At 38.0% G+C, this 16715-nt stretch overlaps 1 protein-coding gene across 6 annotated transcripts in view; it reads left to right on the forward strand.

The window, feature by feature from the left end:
• SEPTIN10 (septin 10) overlaps positions 1–16715 on the forward strand; it is a 28731-nt gene that overhangs the window by 708 nt on the left and 11308 nt on the right. Inside the window, exons 1-7 of one of the 6 annotated variants that reach the window (XM_068679301.1) lie at positions 1244–1384; positions 5710–5827; positions 6283–6478; positions 8031–8217; positions 11823–11984; positions 13549–13645; positions 14214–14382. In XM_068679301.1, the coding sequence (XP_068535402.1) occupies positions 1376–1384; positions 5710–5827; positions 6283–6478; positions 8031–8217; positions 11823–11984; positions 13549–13645; positions 14214–14382 (938 nt within the window). In that variant the 5' untranslated portion in view covers positions 1244–1375. Of the gene's footprint in view, positions 1–1243; positions 1385–5709; positions 5828–6282; positions 6479–6882; positions 6921–7557; positions 7620–8030; positions 8218–11822; positions 11985–13548; positions 13646–14213; positions 14383–16715 lie in introns of those variants that run through there. The other 5 variants (XM_068679305.1, XM_068679310.1, XM_068679295.1 and 2 more) reach the window with 5 other exon arrangements.

Consider the following 16715-nt stretch of genomic DNA (forward strand, 5'->3'; position numbering starts at 1 on the left):
ACCAGGTCTACCCTTGCTCCTGGTGCTGAAATAATTATTTGTCCTGCTATTGTCAGAGCCATCCACCCAGCTCCAACTAACCTTCAGCAGGGGAATGAAGGGGCTTTGTTCACGTTCCCCCGCTTGCCCAAGACTTGGCTGTTGAGCGTAGATTGCTTTCCGTCAGAGTTCATGTTTGGAGAGGTGCATTTCACAGATACTGTCGTTAAGGCATGGATAAATCCTCTTGAGTGGCAGTATGATGTAGTGTGATGCATTAATTTCATGCTAGCTTTTTCTCTCCATCCATCCATCCATCTATATAGCAACACGGAGAGTCACTGCTTCACGGGCTGGCTCTTGCGGGAGGCCGGAAAGAAGAAAAGCCTAAGAGCCGAAGTTTAAGAAACATTGCAAAATGTTTTTGTTGATTAATGTTTGCGTGAAGAGTGCAGGGAGAGGTGGTAAACCAGCTAAAGTGAGTGAGAGTGGGACTTGAGGGTCCCCTAGATCTGCTGAGGGATGCATGGAGATGGAAAGCTTCACAGAGGAGAAAACTAAAACCAGAGGTGTAAGATAGGTCTGTAAGGGAGGGGAGTGATTTAGTCCTAGCTTTATAAGTAACGGCGACTGACATCAAATAAGATTTTCTAGTTTCACACACGCTGTGTAATTGTTAAAGTATTTCTTACTGCGTTGTGGGCAGGATTTTGTTTTCAGTCCTTTCACAAAAGAAATGCAAAATCACTCCCAGAATGCAGCCTGACCTTACCCTGTAAATCTATTTACAATCAGGCTACACAACGTCTGAGATGCAAGCATTCACTACTTCCAATTCTTGAAATTTTGACTTCTGGGAAAGTTCTGGCAGCTATTGCTGCCGTACAACAGCACACAATGCTTGCCATTGACTAATTAAAAAGGAGGCGAAAGAGAAGGCCCCGCTGCAGTCAGATGCCTGCAGATAGCAGCTGCCATTCTCACACCCAGGACCAGCACTTTCTCACGAGGACAAGCAAGGTCTGCATCAGAGTGGCTGTGGTCGAGGGCTCTGGCTCCTATGCAGAGACAGAATTGCTGCTCTCCAGGAGAGAAACCCAGTGCTACAGTTGCAGCACACACAGCTGCGCCAGCACAGCCAGACCAGCATAAATCTTCAGAAGTGACAGCAGTCACAGTGTTAGTGCTGAGTATTTTGCCTTATCGTGGTCATCTCAGAGGGCAGCGGCAGATTTCGGTCCCTTTGTTTTTCTCCTTACCTTCAGCAAAGGAGGAACAGGTACGGCATGTGCTGGATTTTCAGGTTACTCAATCATGTGCTGGTGAAGAGAGACCTTTGCGGTGTTTGCAAATGCATATGTTGCTGTCTGTGAACTCACCTCCTCACAACTGAAAAATGAGCAAGGTATTTCTGCGTTTTTGCTTGTTTGTTCCTAAATACCTTAAAATACAATCCAGCAGTTGTCTCCAGTAACAGCCTGCATGCTGTGCCTCCTGTTCTCTTCTGAGGGGCTACAACTTTTTCCTCTACTTGGCCCGGGGGATTTCAGGGCATTCGTGGAGATTCTGCACTGCCTCAAGTCTTTTAAGACAGAAGCTTAGGGCAAAAATGTCACTTTTTTTTTTTTCCTTTAAGGTTCCTTCTAAGATATTTCCATATATACATACATATATATAGAATCAGACATATATATGTGTGTGTGCATCAAGGAAATACTGTGGCAACCTATTATTTAAGGCAACATAAGCTGTCTTGTGTGTTAAAGTGGGTTAGAAAAAAAAATTGTAGGTACAACAAAATAACATGTAAAAAGTCATTTGCAAGGGCTGCCAGGAGAATTCTGAGCTCATGGTATTTTGGACCAATCCCTAAAAAACTGGCTACAATTTCTGTCATATTGAATAAATTACGTGATAACTGTGAGTTAAATTAGTCAAATGAGTTTTTATTGAAGCGTCTTTTGGCCAATACTTTTTTTCCTGTGGAATGTGTTGTTTCATACTTGACTCTTGCTTTTGGTTTTATAGAATAGGCCAATGTATTCATTCTATGTGATTTTAATGTATTTCCTTTCTTACTCTGCATCTCCATGGACTTTTCTTTCTGTATTTTTCTACCTCCTGTATGTTTTTGGTTCCCTTCCTTCTGCATTGTTTTGCCAAGGTTTCCTTTCTGTTCCCGTCGTGCCGCCCGCCCGTGTGGTGTTACGGGCCTGGCTGGCCGGCATCTACTTCTATTTTCCCTCAAGCTTCAGAGGGTGCTTTTCAGTGGTCTTTGCCCATGATTATATGCTTGGGCTGCGCGTCTGGTTCTGCAGGAGGCTTATATAGGACACCTATATATTGTCTGAGACCCATTTTTTGTTTATTTTTAATATGAGCTTGGAGGGAGGCAGGTCTCCAAATCAGGACCGTAGGCCTCAGTGCTGTCATGTTTGCCTCATGGAGAATGGACGTGCAAGGATACAAGGTCTTCTATATCGGCATGGCTGAGGCCTTGGCCCAGTTGAACTACACAATATTTCTTGGAAGTTTAACAGCCTAAATTAAGAGCTTTTTCTGGGACATTTTTGGTGAAACCAAAATGGTTCCTGGAAAATCACTTGTCTTAGGACAGCTCTCTGAACAATTTAGGAGCAGTTAAAATCCTTAAAAAAAATATGCATATTTAAAAATAGAAATAGATTCAGAATCTTTGTTTCTAGCTTTTCTTCACATTTTACTATTAATATAGTTTGTTTTTTTTTTTTGTGTGTGTGTGTGTGTGCATCCTGCCAGAATCTTCCCATTGTAGGCACAGTAATCAAGTCAACTCTGCCCACTTTTTTTGGAACGAATAATTAGGCTGTGCTTCTTACTGTCTGTCTGCAAAAGTGATTTCCATAGACCACGACTTTTCCTTTTCTGATCCTCCTTCAGCTTGTCAATCTTCTTTTTAAAACGTTAAAACACTTGAGCAAGACGTTTAAGCACGTTCTCATGACGGGTATAAGTAATACTCTCTCCCCTGCTTGCCATTCCTGCAGTCACGTAGCTGGTGGTTACAGACGTCTTCCTGCTGACGTTCTCGCTGCCAGACTGTGTGGAGTTGGTGATGTGCGAGGTCTGGGGTGGAGGTGGTGGTGGTTTGTTGCTTTACGAAGTCATTACCTCTGGCAGAAAGAACTGGGAAGAGTGATCCCGTCATTAAGGTGCTGCAAGCGGGGTGCATGAGCTTCGTGTTCTTGCGGCCTTTCCTTTTATCGCCTCAGCTAACAGCTTTACCCTATTCTCAGAGTGAAGATGACATGGCTGGCTTGCCTCCCTCCTCTACCCCAGGGCTGGAGATGGCCGTGTATAAAACACTGCTGTTGTGTCGGGGAGGTTCATCTAAGCTCCTGGGGCTGTAATCCGCTTTTACAGCTTACCAGGGCTTTTCTGTCTGGTGTCAAGGTGTCATCTGAACCGACAGAGCACTTGCAATACACTTCTGTATGTTTACATTTCCAGAAAAATGGTTTTAATTTTCATTCCTAGCAGTGTGGTGTCATTAAATTAACTTTTATGTACCGAAGAAAGACATAAATGTGGTATTCTTAAAATACTGAATTTGCAATGTCTCAGAATATCTTGACAAATGCATCAGTACCTATCGCAGAAATTGTTACTTTCCTGAATGAAATACATATCCATAAGAATTATCTTTGGGAGGAACTTGGAAATACAAATAAATTAACCATCTTAGACCTCCAATATGGATTTTTAAATAGTGATACAGTCATATTGTTTTTATAAACACAGACATAGTTTTCTAAGCTCAGCACAGAGAAGGCACCTTGTTTTGCAATTTTATTATTTCCCTTTGCCCTCTGTTTCAGAGAAATGTTGACAAATTTTGAGATAAACAGCCAGTATAATAGTGGAATAATTATTTTTTAGTTTTATTCCCAGAAAATGATACATCTGAGCTGAATTGCTAGATTGCAATTAATCTCTTTCTTCCTTTTGGAAATGAAATTTATGGAGGCAATGGCTATGAGGACTCCTGCCATCCGTTTTCCCACCTAGCCAGTACAGCAGACACAGCTGTAAGACTGGTTTTCTCTGTCTATGCAGTTTTTAATCCTGTCCTTGTGTATTGTGGGTGATGCAGTATTTCTAATGACCTTTGGAAATGATCGGTAAGGTTGTGGCTTTTGTTGCTTTGCCCATGGAAATTCAAGTGGACTTGAATGAAATTCGGTTCTTCTTGCTCTAGTGTTTTTATTTGTTTGTTTGTTTTTTTGTGGAGAGTAACAACTGATTAGGCAGTGATTTTGAGGGTAGCCCGGCAGAATTTGGATTTGGGCTGGTGACACATGAAAGGCCTCCCTTCTGCAGTTATGCTGAGCCTCTTGTACTGTCTCTGGGTGTGGAGTCCCGATGGTTGGCTTTAGGAGAGCTTATTTTGGCGGTGACAGAGGTTGGTTGAGTGTTAGACTGTGTAAGTGTAGTTGCTCCCTGTCTGTCACACTGAACTTGGCTTGTCTTGGACACTTGTCTTTAAATGATTGGGATGCTGCAGTCGTCAACATTTCTCTGCCCCTTTTAATAGTAATTTCCATATAGTAGAATACCTTGTGGAATTTTGTGCTCAGATGTGTTTTGAATTAATGTTTATTTTATTTCTCTTTAAATTACACCCTTTGCTTACTCATATTTTTTGTCGTTATATTAGTCTAAATGGAGTTATCTGGCTATATCAGTCTGAAATCAGAGCTAGTGCAGTCAGTAGTCCCACATGAGAAGTCCTGTGCAAAATGTTTGCTGTAAGTGATGGCCACATCCTTTTAGCAACACAAAGTCTGAAACTTTCTATGCATACCTGTTATAAAAGGTGGCACTTTGAGGGGCTTGTGAGTATTAAATGAGGATGTTTCTACTGTTGGCTATGCAGGTGTTCCCAGGAACAACTAATGGCATGTGGATTGGAAGCAGAAGAGACAGAATAGTATGGACCTGTCGCTTTTTACACATTTGATATGGAATGGTTCTTTAAAACCACAGTTTGTGTGTGTGAACTAAGATGCTTCCTTTTAATCTTAGGCATTTTTTTGTATGGGCAATGCCTTGATGTTGTGATGCAGGATTCCTAACATTTTAAACTGACTGTGCTCCTCTAGACATTTCTAATAATATATATTAGAGTTCTGGTCTGTAGGGAAGGTGCTATTTTATATAAATAATAATTGCTGTACCAGATACCATATGTATATGTAGTTACCATATACCTTCCTGTGATTATGGTCCCTTTTTTGAAATCTGCTTATTAAGTTGTTTTAAAATGCTTTTTTCTTCATTTCTAAGAGCAAATCATCTATAATCTACTGTTCTGTCTATGGTTTATAACATAAACCATTTATAACATTTTCAATTTACGTTTGTAGTTGGGCTTGTCTGCTTTATTTCATTCTTTTTTTTTCTTTCTAAAACATGGTCTTAATTTTTACACTGCGAATAGTCATGTGAAGTAAGTCCGAGTATTTTCTCAAGTCATGGGATAAAGTTGACTTGATGGATTTTTTTTTCTGAACTTTTGCTTTTCTTGGTTCCTTGTAAATTATAAGTGCTAGCTTACTATCAGAGTTCTTTTGTTGCCCTTACTAATTGCTTTGCAACTCACTTTGCTAATACATTTTTCAATATTTTATTAATTTAAAGCCATGTCATTAATATTTAATACATATTTCAATATTTTATTTTATTTAATAGCAAAATGATGGCTGTCGATCCTTACCCTTGTCTGGTCATGTCGGTTTTGATAGTTTACCTGATCAGCTGGTTAACAAATCCATCAAGCAGGGCTTCTGCTTCAACATTCTTTGTATCGGTAAGTAATACATGGAGTTTTTAAGGTTTTGGTTGCAAACTATCCCTCTCCTAAGGAAGTGACTGAAATTTAAATCCGTTTGCAATGTTTAGTGTTTTCTTTAATATTAAACATGAACTGTAATTCCATTATTTGTATAAATCCTTTGTTTTTATAATTAGCATTTCAATTGGATATTTTTTTGTACTTTAAAAAAAAACACTAAAGTGTTTGGGCCATTCTGCTTATTCCTCATCAGCAGGTAAGTAGTACCCATCTCCTGCTTGTAGGATAAAAATTGAACAAAAGATATTTAGTGCTCGTTGTAAAAAAGGGAATGTAGGTAACTGTACTGTTCAAAGAAATTAGTTGACAATTTTTTGACAAATTTGTCAAGTTGTTGCAATAACACTTTATATATTTAGCAGGTATTTGATGTGCACAATTTCTACCCCACCCCTTCTGTTCAACCTCAGGAGAAACTGGAATTGGGAAGTCAACCTTAATAGACAGTCTGTTTAACACCAGTTTTGATGACCCTGCGTCAACTCATTTTCAGCCAAATGTAAGACTTCAAGCCCAGACATACGAACTCCAGGAAAGCAATGTTCGTTTGAAACTAACCATTGTAAATACCGTGGGCTTTGGTGACCAGATAAACAAAGAAGATAGGTAAGTGTTGTCTTGTTTCCATGGTGAGCAGAAGTCTTGGTCTTCAATTCCAGTTTGATTTTTCTCCTTGCTTTGTGGTAAATATTTTTCTTACGTACATTCCAAATACTTGGTTAACTGTTTTCTCTGTACACCAAAGCAGGCATGTTTTTCTTCTTGTCTAGGAAACAGGTTGAGAAATCAGCTGAACTCTGCTCCCTCTTTATGATACAATATTTTATAAATACGTGTAAATACAACGTGAAATAATAACTAGAGTTTCTTTTGGGGTGGAAGGGAGAAGGCCTACAGGGGTACTATTTAAGCAACCAAATAGGTTATCAGGTACAGTACATTATACAGAATATATCTACAGTGGTTTTTCTTTTTTGTTTGTTTGTTTTAATTATTGGTGCGTATTAAAGATGTCAGACTGGAAGGAGCATCACATGGATTCCTGAAGGTATTTGTTCTTCTGTTGGACAGCTTAACTAAAAGATGTAGAGGTACAATGCTAGTTTTGTTCAGAACTTGTTTCTGAGTCTCTGCTTTTATGAATTGAAGATTTAAAAATATTGAACTACACTTCAGCAAATTTTCTTTCATCTTAATTGTAATGAGTTCTAGCAGTCCTTTGTGCTATATGAGTGCCTAAAAGGTGGTGATTGTAAATGAAGGTTAGAGAGCCATGTTATGATTGTCATGAAGCCTCTATCCTATGATATAATAAGGAAAATAGCTACTTCTAGAGAAATAGCTACTTCTAGAGACTTGGATGAATGCGATGTAAGTGGATATTAGTATAGATATTGGTGTTGATGCGTGTTGTATTGTAGGAAGCTGCCTTTTAACCCTTCTTTGTTAATTTTGGATACAACAACTACTTTTGAATTTTGATCACATTTGATCTAGTTTACAAACGTTTTGTAGCAGCAGAACTGTGAGGGCATGCTGCTAGTATGTCCAGCAACGCTTTCTTTTTGAAAGCAGATTACAGTCATGTTTTAAGTAGGGTAAAGTTTACTTAAACTGTACTTAAATTGCAAATCAGATTTCCATTCTTCTCTCACATTCCTCCTTTTCAATTTTTGTTTATTAAGAGCTCTCTCATGTACAGTACTTCATCTTCAGAAGATACTGGAAGTCCTATTTCTTGGTACTGGTAATTGCATGTTCTTTCTTTTCTTGTATTGTGTCTAAAGAGTTTCTTGCACCTTTCCTGTATCTAAGAGTCCTGCAGTTGCACAGCTTGATTGATGAAGTTTATAATATATCACTTGGGAAGGCTGATAATAAGCAAAAGTAACGTTACATAGCTTTTTTTTTTTTCACTACTAATAGCTAGAGAATATATTATCTATATTAGGTGCATGATTAATTTTTGAGTAGTCTCTCAGAAATTAGGATCACTCGGTACATTTAATTTTCTGACGTATTATGTAGATATATAGGCATGCTGTTTAATTGTAAAGTGAAAATCCACAAAAGAATACAAGAGGAATTCCTTTCTTAGCCTTGCTCAGCTTAGGAGTAGGTAATATCTGATTGCTAAATTTTATTTTATTTCTTGCAGCTATCAGCCAATAGTGGATTATATAGATGCCCAATTTGAAGCCTATCTCCAGGAGGAACTAAAAATTAAACGTTCTTTATTTAGCTACCATGATACTCGCATCCATGCCTGCCTCTATTTCATCTCACCTACAGGCCATTCTTTAAAAACTCTAGATTTGTTAACCATGAAAAGTCTAGACAGCAAGGTAAGACTTCGAAGCAGTTGTAAGGATTTGTCATATTTTTTGAATCATCTTGCAGCTTGTGAATGTGTTGCCACATCTTAATTGTATATCTGTGTGTTTGGTTTTGGAGTGTTTTTTTTTTGGTACTGGTGTACCTTAAGTTCAGAACCAATTAGTTCAGCAGGCAGTTTGAGGTTCGTCACCTAGTTATTTACCGATCAGAAAGACAGAGAGAGACATCCTCTTTAGGACAAGTTTGAAAAAAAGAAACAGCAAGTTTTGAAAAAGAAAATAAATTTAACTGTTCTTTTACTGAACCATTAACATCTTAAAGTGATTGGACAGGGTACCACCCATGAGTGCTGTAATCTTTCTAATAAAGTTTGATTTTAGTACACTGTTGAAATTTGGGGCTGCTGAAATGTTGGTGTATAAAAAGCTTTGCAGACTGTGAAGAACCTTATTAAATATAACTGGGTAGGCAAGTGCCATGAGCAGAGCACCTTGCTAGCCTGATTTTTATACAATACACTGCATTAATGTTTTAAACTTACATCTTGATTTCTTCGGAAAACTTTAAAATAGTATTTTCTAGTGTGCTTACTTGTACTTTCTAGATTCTTATGATTCTTCCTGCTTGTATGAATTGGATGAAGCTAAATATTTAAGCCATCTTAAGAAGTATTATATCATTTGGTAGAAGACAGAAATTATCCATTAACTGTTGAAATGTTATGAAATTTGAAAACTTCGGTGTTTTTTCTGTTCCTATTGCCTTTTCCTTTGTGCTTTAATTTTACTCTGTTTTTACTGTTTGTGTGTGAGTCTTAAGTATACATCTTAACCTGAAGACACCTACCAATATAGTTAAATGAATCTGCAAGGTGTTATGTGAGATCCTAATTTAGAACAATAGGGAATTGGGGAAAAATGTGATACTTTGTCTTTCAGACAGAATGATGATCAAAAAAGGCTAAATTTGGTTCTAGCAAACAGGGAAATTAAGTGCATAGGTAAAATTTAACCTTTATCCTGGTGACTTTGTACAGTCATTTTAGTAAAATTCGGGTCTGCATTGCTATTGAATGAAGCAGTATCAGTTGTTTCTTCACGGTGTGCATGCTTAAGTGCTTTCAGCAGCCAGTTCCCTGGATGAAGGAACTGATTTAAACTGAAAGCTAAAGATTTTTGCTTGGTTAGGGAACTGATCAAGCTGAAAAGTATCTGGCTCCTTGGACAGCTGCACTAATTTTAGTTCTGCCTGGAAGAGAGCAGCTGCAGGCATGGGGAAGATCTGGACTGCTGCTTTAGTTGCAGATGTAGATTTTTTTTTTTTTTAATGCAGGATTAAAGTGATTTTGTATTAATGGCTTATAGCCTTCTAGCAAAATTCAGTTTTGTAGTAGTGGGAGTTGTAGCAGTGGAGAAAGCTAGAAGGAGTCAGTTGGTGTCCAAGTGAGCAGCAGGTGTAGAAGGGAGCACTGGGACTTGGGGCACATATGGACATGGTCCAAATCAAAACCCTTTAAGCCTCCTGTTAGTACAGGTGTGTGCTTTCATTTAACATTCTTGGATGAAAGTGCTGAGATACTAGTAATCAAGAAAACCTTAAGTGCTACAAGCAGAAATAAATCTTGCTTAACAGATTAAGAAAAAATAACTGTTTCTGTTGCTTATCTAAAGTCAGAGTAGTACTGCTTTTAAATTTTAATGACAGGTGTGATTTAACATCAATATTGATGGCTGGAATCAGTTTGCGGCGATCTTGCTTTCTTTTGTTACCTGCCTCCACAGCAGTCTTCCTCTGCTTTTCTTTGTCCAGCCAGTCCCTCCTGGGTGTGAGTGGTTTGTGTTCAGAAGACAGCGTCAAGGTTAATTTAAGTTCCAGGATTCTCTCCCATCCATTTTTAAAGCTACACAGTGGAAAACCTAAATCGACATACCTCTACTAATTTCGTTGGATCTCTAAGTTTCTCTCGTTTATTCAATTTTAAGTTAATTCAGTTATCAAAAATAAAAAATAAAGCATTTTGATTTTGGATGTTTTACAGCATACGTACTTAGGCTGCATATGCTGTGCCATAGTCTTAGAAGTTGTACTTTGTTGGTATACTTTCATCTTTCTGAAATTTTGCTTAAGACATTGAGACGACTTATTTCACAACATTGAATCTCAGAATTGCCTCACCTGGATCGAGCTTTTTAATTGTAAATAAGGTATTTGCACTAGAAGAAACTGGGAAGGGAAGAGCCCTAGGGGCAGGAAGATAAAACGAGTGAGGACGAGAAACTTCTAGTTTAAGAAAAACAATGCTGGTTTTGTTGATACTGATTTTGAGAGATTTTTTTTTTTCTGAAATTGAAACACCATTTGTTTTGTGCAGAGTTAGGGGAAGAGCACAAGATTTGTTTTCCTGAAATACTCCTGAAATACTGACATGCTAGGCCTTACGCATACCTGCCTTGCAAGCACTTCTGAGCATAATCAGCTATGTTTCTAGGAGGGTTGTTTATTTGATTTAGTACTTACTACTTTTTTTCTCTCCTCTTGACACAGTTCAGTCTTTTTTTTTTTTTTTTTTTTTTTTAAGCCTTTTTGTCTTATGGTCTCAGAAGAAATTACTGAATTGGGATTTGAAATTCCATGCTTAGGAATTTCCATTCAGACAGAATAGTCAGAACAATGAAAAGAATGTGTTTGTATATACTGGGGAGAGTTTCTTCCTCCTTTTTTTTTGGTATCTATAATCAAGAAACTATGCAAAGCTCTCAAATCTTCTGAAATCTGGAAGAATTGTTTGTATTGTTTCACCAGAATTTTGGACGTTGACTTTAATTCTTTGGAGCTTGTTAGGAAAAGTGCCTGCTTTGGATGTGATAATAGGAAGAGAATAGGTGCCAAATTATTCTTAAAAATACTGACTTACTGTCATAACCATTTTAGCAAAGAGGGCACTTTACAGCAGAAGGATTGCATGCTGAATTCTGAATAGTTACTGTAAAAACTTGTAGGCAAGATTGATTATCCAATCTCGGTCATTCCTGCACTCAGCAGATGCTTGTGAAACTCACTGCTGTGTTAGGGGCTAGAGTAAGAGCTGTGGGTGACAGTGGTGAGATGAACAGGGTGTTGTACCTGAAATGAGTGAGCCCAGGGAAGAGGCTGAGGGGTTGGCAGAGCTTGGTGTTAAGCTTCCTTTTCTGTGTGCATTTAAACCGTCAACTTTCATTTAACACCCAAACTACATATCCCAGTGCAATGAACTAAAAAAATATTCTATTTTTAACAGAGATATAAATAGTTAATATCATTTCGGTAGTAGGTAGACATTGCTTTGAGTACTCCACTGTATGAGGTCTCCTTCCTTCTTCTTTTCTCAGAGTCACTTATGAGGAAATACATTAAATAATATGTTAATATTTTGTTAAGATGATGCCAATTAATACTTCTTTTAATGGTTTGTGAAGCTTTCTTTGGTTATTGTTGAAACTCATCAGATATTGATGGGAAAGTTTAGACTGAGGGGAAAGTTTTGAAGAGCTTATCACCAAACAATTACGTTCATAAAAGTTGTCATCTCAAAACTGAAGTCTTACACATTCCATATAATGTGTGTCGTTAACAGGTGAACATTATACCAATTATAAGCAAAGCAGACAGCATTTCAAAAACAGAACTGCAGAAGTTCAAGAACAAACTCATGAGTGAATTAGTTAGCAACGATGTCCAGATATACCAGTTCCCAACTGATGATGAAACTGTGTCTCAAGTTAATACCGTCATGAATGTAAGTAAATGGCACTGACGTTAATATTTCAGTATTAAAGCATCACTCTCTAGCGCTGAGTCATGCTCATTCTTCCACGATTATTCTGAGGCTTATGGATGTGTATTTGCAGCAAGTTTGATACTTATTTTCTCTGTCCTTAAAAAGCTCCCGTGTTTTTGGGCCTTCCCTGCCCTCCCTTTCCCCCAGTCATCTTGTCCCTCAGATGTTGCTTGTTTTAGGAGATGTTTTCTTTTCTGGCTCAGTAACAGAAAAGAGGATCTCCCTCAGAAATACTTTTCCTAGTTTCTGGATAATTAAAACATAATTACTAGCATTAGTGGACAGATTGGATTTGCTCTTTTCTAAAGTGAATGTTATCTTACATCTGTTATGGAAGATACTAAAACGCCTCACTTCTTCAGTTTTCTCTGGTCTTTATGATTTCAAATCTTTTTTTTTTTTTTTTTTTCATTTGCCTTTTCCTTTTATCTGTTGCTGTCCTTCCAAAAAAGCACAAATTATCTTTGGGAATTACTAAACCAGATATACTTTAGGCTTTTTTACTGCTGTGCTTTCAGATTGTCCCAGTGGTACCTGACAGGTTAAACCAAGCTTGTAAAGCTAGACTGGAGTATTTTGAGAACTCTGCTTGTATCTACTGTTCATCTGCATATGTTTGTATCTTATCCCAGCGTGTACTCGAGTTTGAAAGCAGGGAGGAGGAACTGAGATGTGGAAGTATACGGCTCTGCAGCTCCAGCCTCCATCCCTTGTGCCAGGGACTCTGAACATCATTCAGAAACAGAGCCTTCTGTGGGCAGAGGTTGTTTTCTGATACTTAGGCACTGTCATGCTTTTCTAAAGATTTGTTCCCAGTTGGTGACATATTTTTATTAGGTCAGCTGTAGCAGGTCAGCACTCAGGCAGCACCCAGTCCTGTATTTCTGGTCACTTGGCAGAGCCCATAGCAGTAACAACATCTCAGGTCCAGACCTGTGATTGTTTCCTAGCTGATGCTGCTGATTCAAGCTCTGGTTGGGTACAAATCAGAGTGGCAGAGACATTTATTTACTGGTGATGCTCTTCCTGATTCAGCCCACGATGGTGTTGGCCTACTTCGCTGTAAGGGCAGACCTGCTGGGTCAGGTTCCACCTGTTGTCCACCAGGATCTCCGTGTCTGTTTCTGCCAATAGGCTTTCCAGACAGGCAGCTCTCAGCATCTGCTGGAGCATGGGGTTGTTCCTCCTGAGGAACAAGACTTGGCATTTCCTTTGGTTGAACATCACCAGGTTCCTGTCAGCCCATTTCTCCAGCCTGACGGGTTCCTCCTAATGGCAGCACAGCCGTCTGGTCTACCAGTCACCACTCCTGGCTTTGTCAGTGTAACTTTTGAATGAGTGGGTTGCATAGCAAAGCAGATCCCTTAGAAGTAGGGTTTGGCTCAAAACTGCCTTCTTCTGAAATGGTGTTGTGTCATATGTCCGTCGTTCCTCCCCCCCCCGTTTATTTTTGAAGTGTTTGCTTTTCAGTTCTGACGTAAGAACATGGAGAGGTAAGGCTGTGTTGGTGTGGCTTTTACAGGGTCACTTGCCATTTGCTGTAGTAGGAAGTACGGAAAAGGTGAAAATTGGAAACAAAATGGTGAGAGCTCGTCAGTACCCTTGGGGCATCGTACAAGGTAACTGAGTTCTCAAAGGTATTTTTATGTTTTTATTTTTTTTTTTATTTTTAAATTGTAGAATTCACTAATTTTAAAAGTGGCTGTTATTAGCCACTCATGTCATTGATTGTATTTTGGGTAAAGAGTTTAGGAAATTTAGTAATGAATATTTGAGGTCTTCAGTAACTGGTAGTTTCAACACTGATGCATCCTTGGAATCAAGCTGTGAGGTGGTATGTGTAATATTTAGGTAGGTTAGTATTGTGGCAGTGCCACCAGTGCTACCAAATGTTAAAATTTCATAATTGTCAGAACAGAAGAGGAAAAAGAGAGAAATTTGATTGTTGTTCAGTTCAAATGGGAAATCAGAACATACTGGGACATGTTTACTGGTACTTACAGTTAGTGCTTCAATGTCTGTATTACAAATTACAGGGAAGTCTAAGAGGTACAACAAATATAGATACCTTTTCCTGGAAGTATAGCTGGTAAACAAAATAAAAGGATCTCAATGCTATTTAAAATACAGATTGATAATTTATATACTTGTATGTAATAATTACATTTCCCTCTTGTAATTGATTAGTGGAAAATGAGAACCACTGCGACTTTGTGAAGCTTCGTGAGATGCTTATTTGCACAAATATGGAAGACTTAAGAGAGCAGACTCATGCACGCCATTATGAGCGGTACAGGCGCTGCAGACTGGAAGAGATGGGCTTCAGAGACATTGGCCCTGAGAACAAACCAATAAGGTAAAGATTTTTTTATACAGCACTGGCTTTCAGCTTTCATTCACTTCTCATTTGACTGTATCAATGCGATGCAGAACAAGGTTCATACTTGGTCTTCTAAGAGGTTAATACATAAAAGGTTCATACAGTCCCTCTAAGAAAGAGAATTTTTATGTATTTATTTATTTTTTAATTGTAGTAAGTACGTACATGTTCATTCAGTTGTCTTAATGGAGCAGGATATGGGATTATATGAGCATTGCTTTTACAGACGTATGAGCTAGTTGTATTTCTGAAACATATCTGTTATAATAATCGTGAAGATTTTAATTTTCAGCGTTGAGGATGTTCATTTTCCTCAGGTACATACACCTTACGCCTTTTAAAATATTTTCACTGTACATTAGAATGCTGTTTTACTTTTTCTCTTGAGAATGTCTGATTCTGAGCAATGGTTTGGTTGGACTCAAAATTCGAAAGGAAATGAACCAAAACATTTGCAAAATCATTGGTTACACCGTTGACTTCCCACATTATCTGCAGTAATAACAAGTGTCTAGCCTTTTCAGGTCAAGAAGTCTCTTGCTAGCCTATAGGAAGTTGTTAGAGGATTAGGGGTTAGAAACACTTGGTTGTTTCATGTAGTAAAGCTTTTTACAATCTCTATATCCAGTTTGTATAATCTTTTATTTCAATTTGTCATCTCCTTTTTCCTTTTCCAACTTCCTTTGGTCCTTTTATATGTAGGACTGTATTTTGCAAGTAGGCCAGTTGTTAGCATGCTGATAGGGAAAAACTGATGCTTCAGAAGTCTTCAAAGTCTTCATGATTTAGCAAAATGGTATTATTGCATAGTTACTTTGGAAAATACCCACTTAAACAAGACATGAAAACAAAATATGGATTTGCATTAAAAACAGTTTCTAGTGCTTTGAACCAGCAGGTTTTTTTACTTGTTTTACTTAGTGATCCAGACTGTCTTTACCCATTCTGTTCTGGTAAAAATAGATAGCTTCCCTCCAAATCACTGTTTTTAGTGGCTTAAGTTCTTTGCTTTCACCTGTACTTCATGCAGAAGTTGTAAAGCAGTTGTAATTACTGTAACTCATAGTGTGTTGCAGCATTTATTTTGCTTTGACTAGATCTAATTTATACATTTTTCAAAGAATTATAAATAAGAGTAATGTTGTCAAGGAAGACACTGGACTTAAGGAGGGAACAAATCCTTTTCATGAATAGAGGACCAAAGGCGACTGAGGTTTAAAGCCCACTGAAATTGACCACAGACATTTCTTTGGGTTTAAGATCATACACTAACAGCTGATATCTTACTTGCTTTATCCAGGGAAAGCCTTTCTATAGATGTGTTTATAGCAGTATTTACTGCAGTACCTTTTGCTTTTCTGAACTTGAATTTCACAGTTTACAGCCATCTCAAGATAAGCGTTCTTAAATTATAAAAAATAACATGTACATTAAAGTACATTTTATGCCACAAATTCAAAAATTGTCTTTGCAACACCCCTAAACAGTTGGCACTTTGTTTACAGTGTAAAGTGGCAGGTTTATATCAGAATGTCATAGTATTTTACACATCAGAAGCTGGTTTAGAAATAAATTCCTTCATGGAGTTAGAGAAAAGCTGAGTTCCCTCTCGTGTGTTGGTTTTTATGTAGGGCTCGCTATACATCAGTTTATTGAGAATGTTGGGGCAAGGCAGTGCTCGTAAGAAATTGGTTTTGGTGACTCATGTCTGTTGAAAATGTAGTTGTTTTGGAAGGATGAGAATAAACATGCATAAGAATCTAGAAAAAATAACTTTTTCCCAGACTTACTGAGACAGGAAGAAACAAGTGGGACTGGATCTAGGATGTGTGGCATAGTGAATGACATTGAGGTCTGACAGAGAAGGCATTTGGTCTTCTGGGAGAGAAGCTTTATGATACCAAGAAAGGGAAGAGAATGCAGAGGATCTGTATGTGGTGTGATTAGCAGACTAACAGGTGCCAAAGGTGCTTTATGGAGCTACCAATGAAACCTTCAAGTGTGGTATCCTCAGCGCTGTGATAGAAAATGTCTCTTTCCATAGAGGAAGTTTGGTGGTTCCCATTTTGCTGACTTCTGGATTTCAGTATCTTTCAGGATAGGGACTATCATGTTCTTCTAAGCAAATATGTACTATTGAACTCAATATTTATCTTATCTGTCCTCAAATATATTTACAATGTATGTATGGATTCTAAGAGCTTTAAAGTCTAGTTAATACACATAGCAGTGCATAACTGATTTTTAGAATTCCACGTCTCTTGTATAAATAATGGTCTAAATACATGTTGAAAAGTTGTATTTTATGC

This window comes from Anas acuta, chromosome 1 (assembly GCF_963932015.1).
Source record: "Anas acuta chromosome 1, bAnaAcu1.1, whole genome shotgun sequence".
Taxonomy (NCBI): domain Eukaryota; kingdom Metazoa; phylum Chordata; class Aves; order Anseriformes; family Anatidae; genus Anas; species Anas acuta.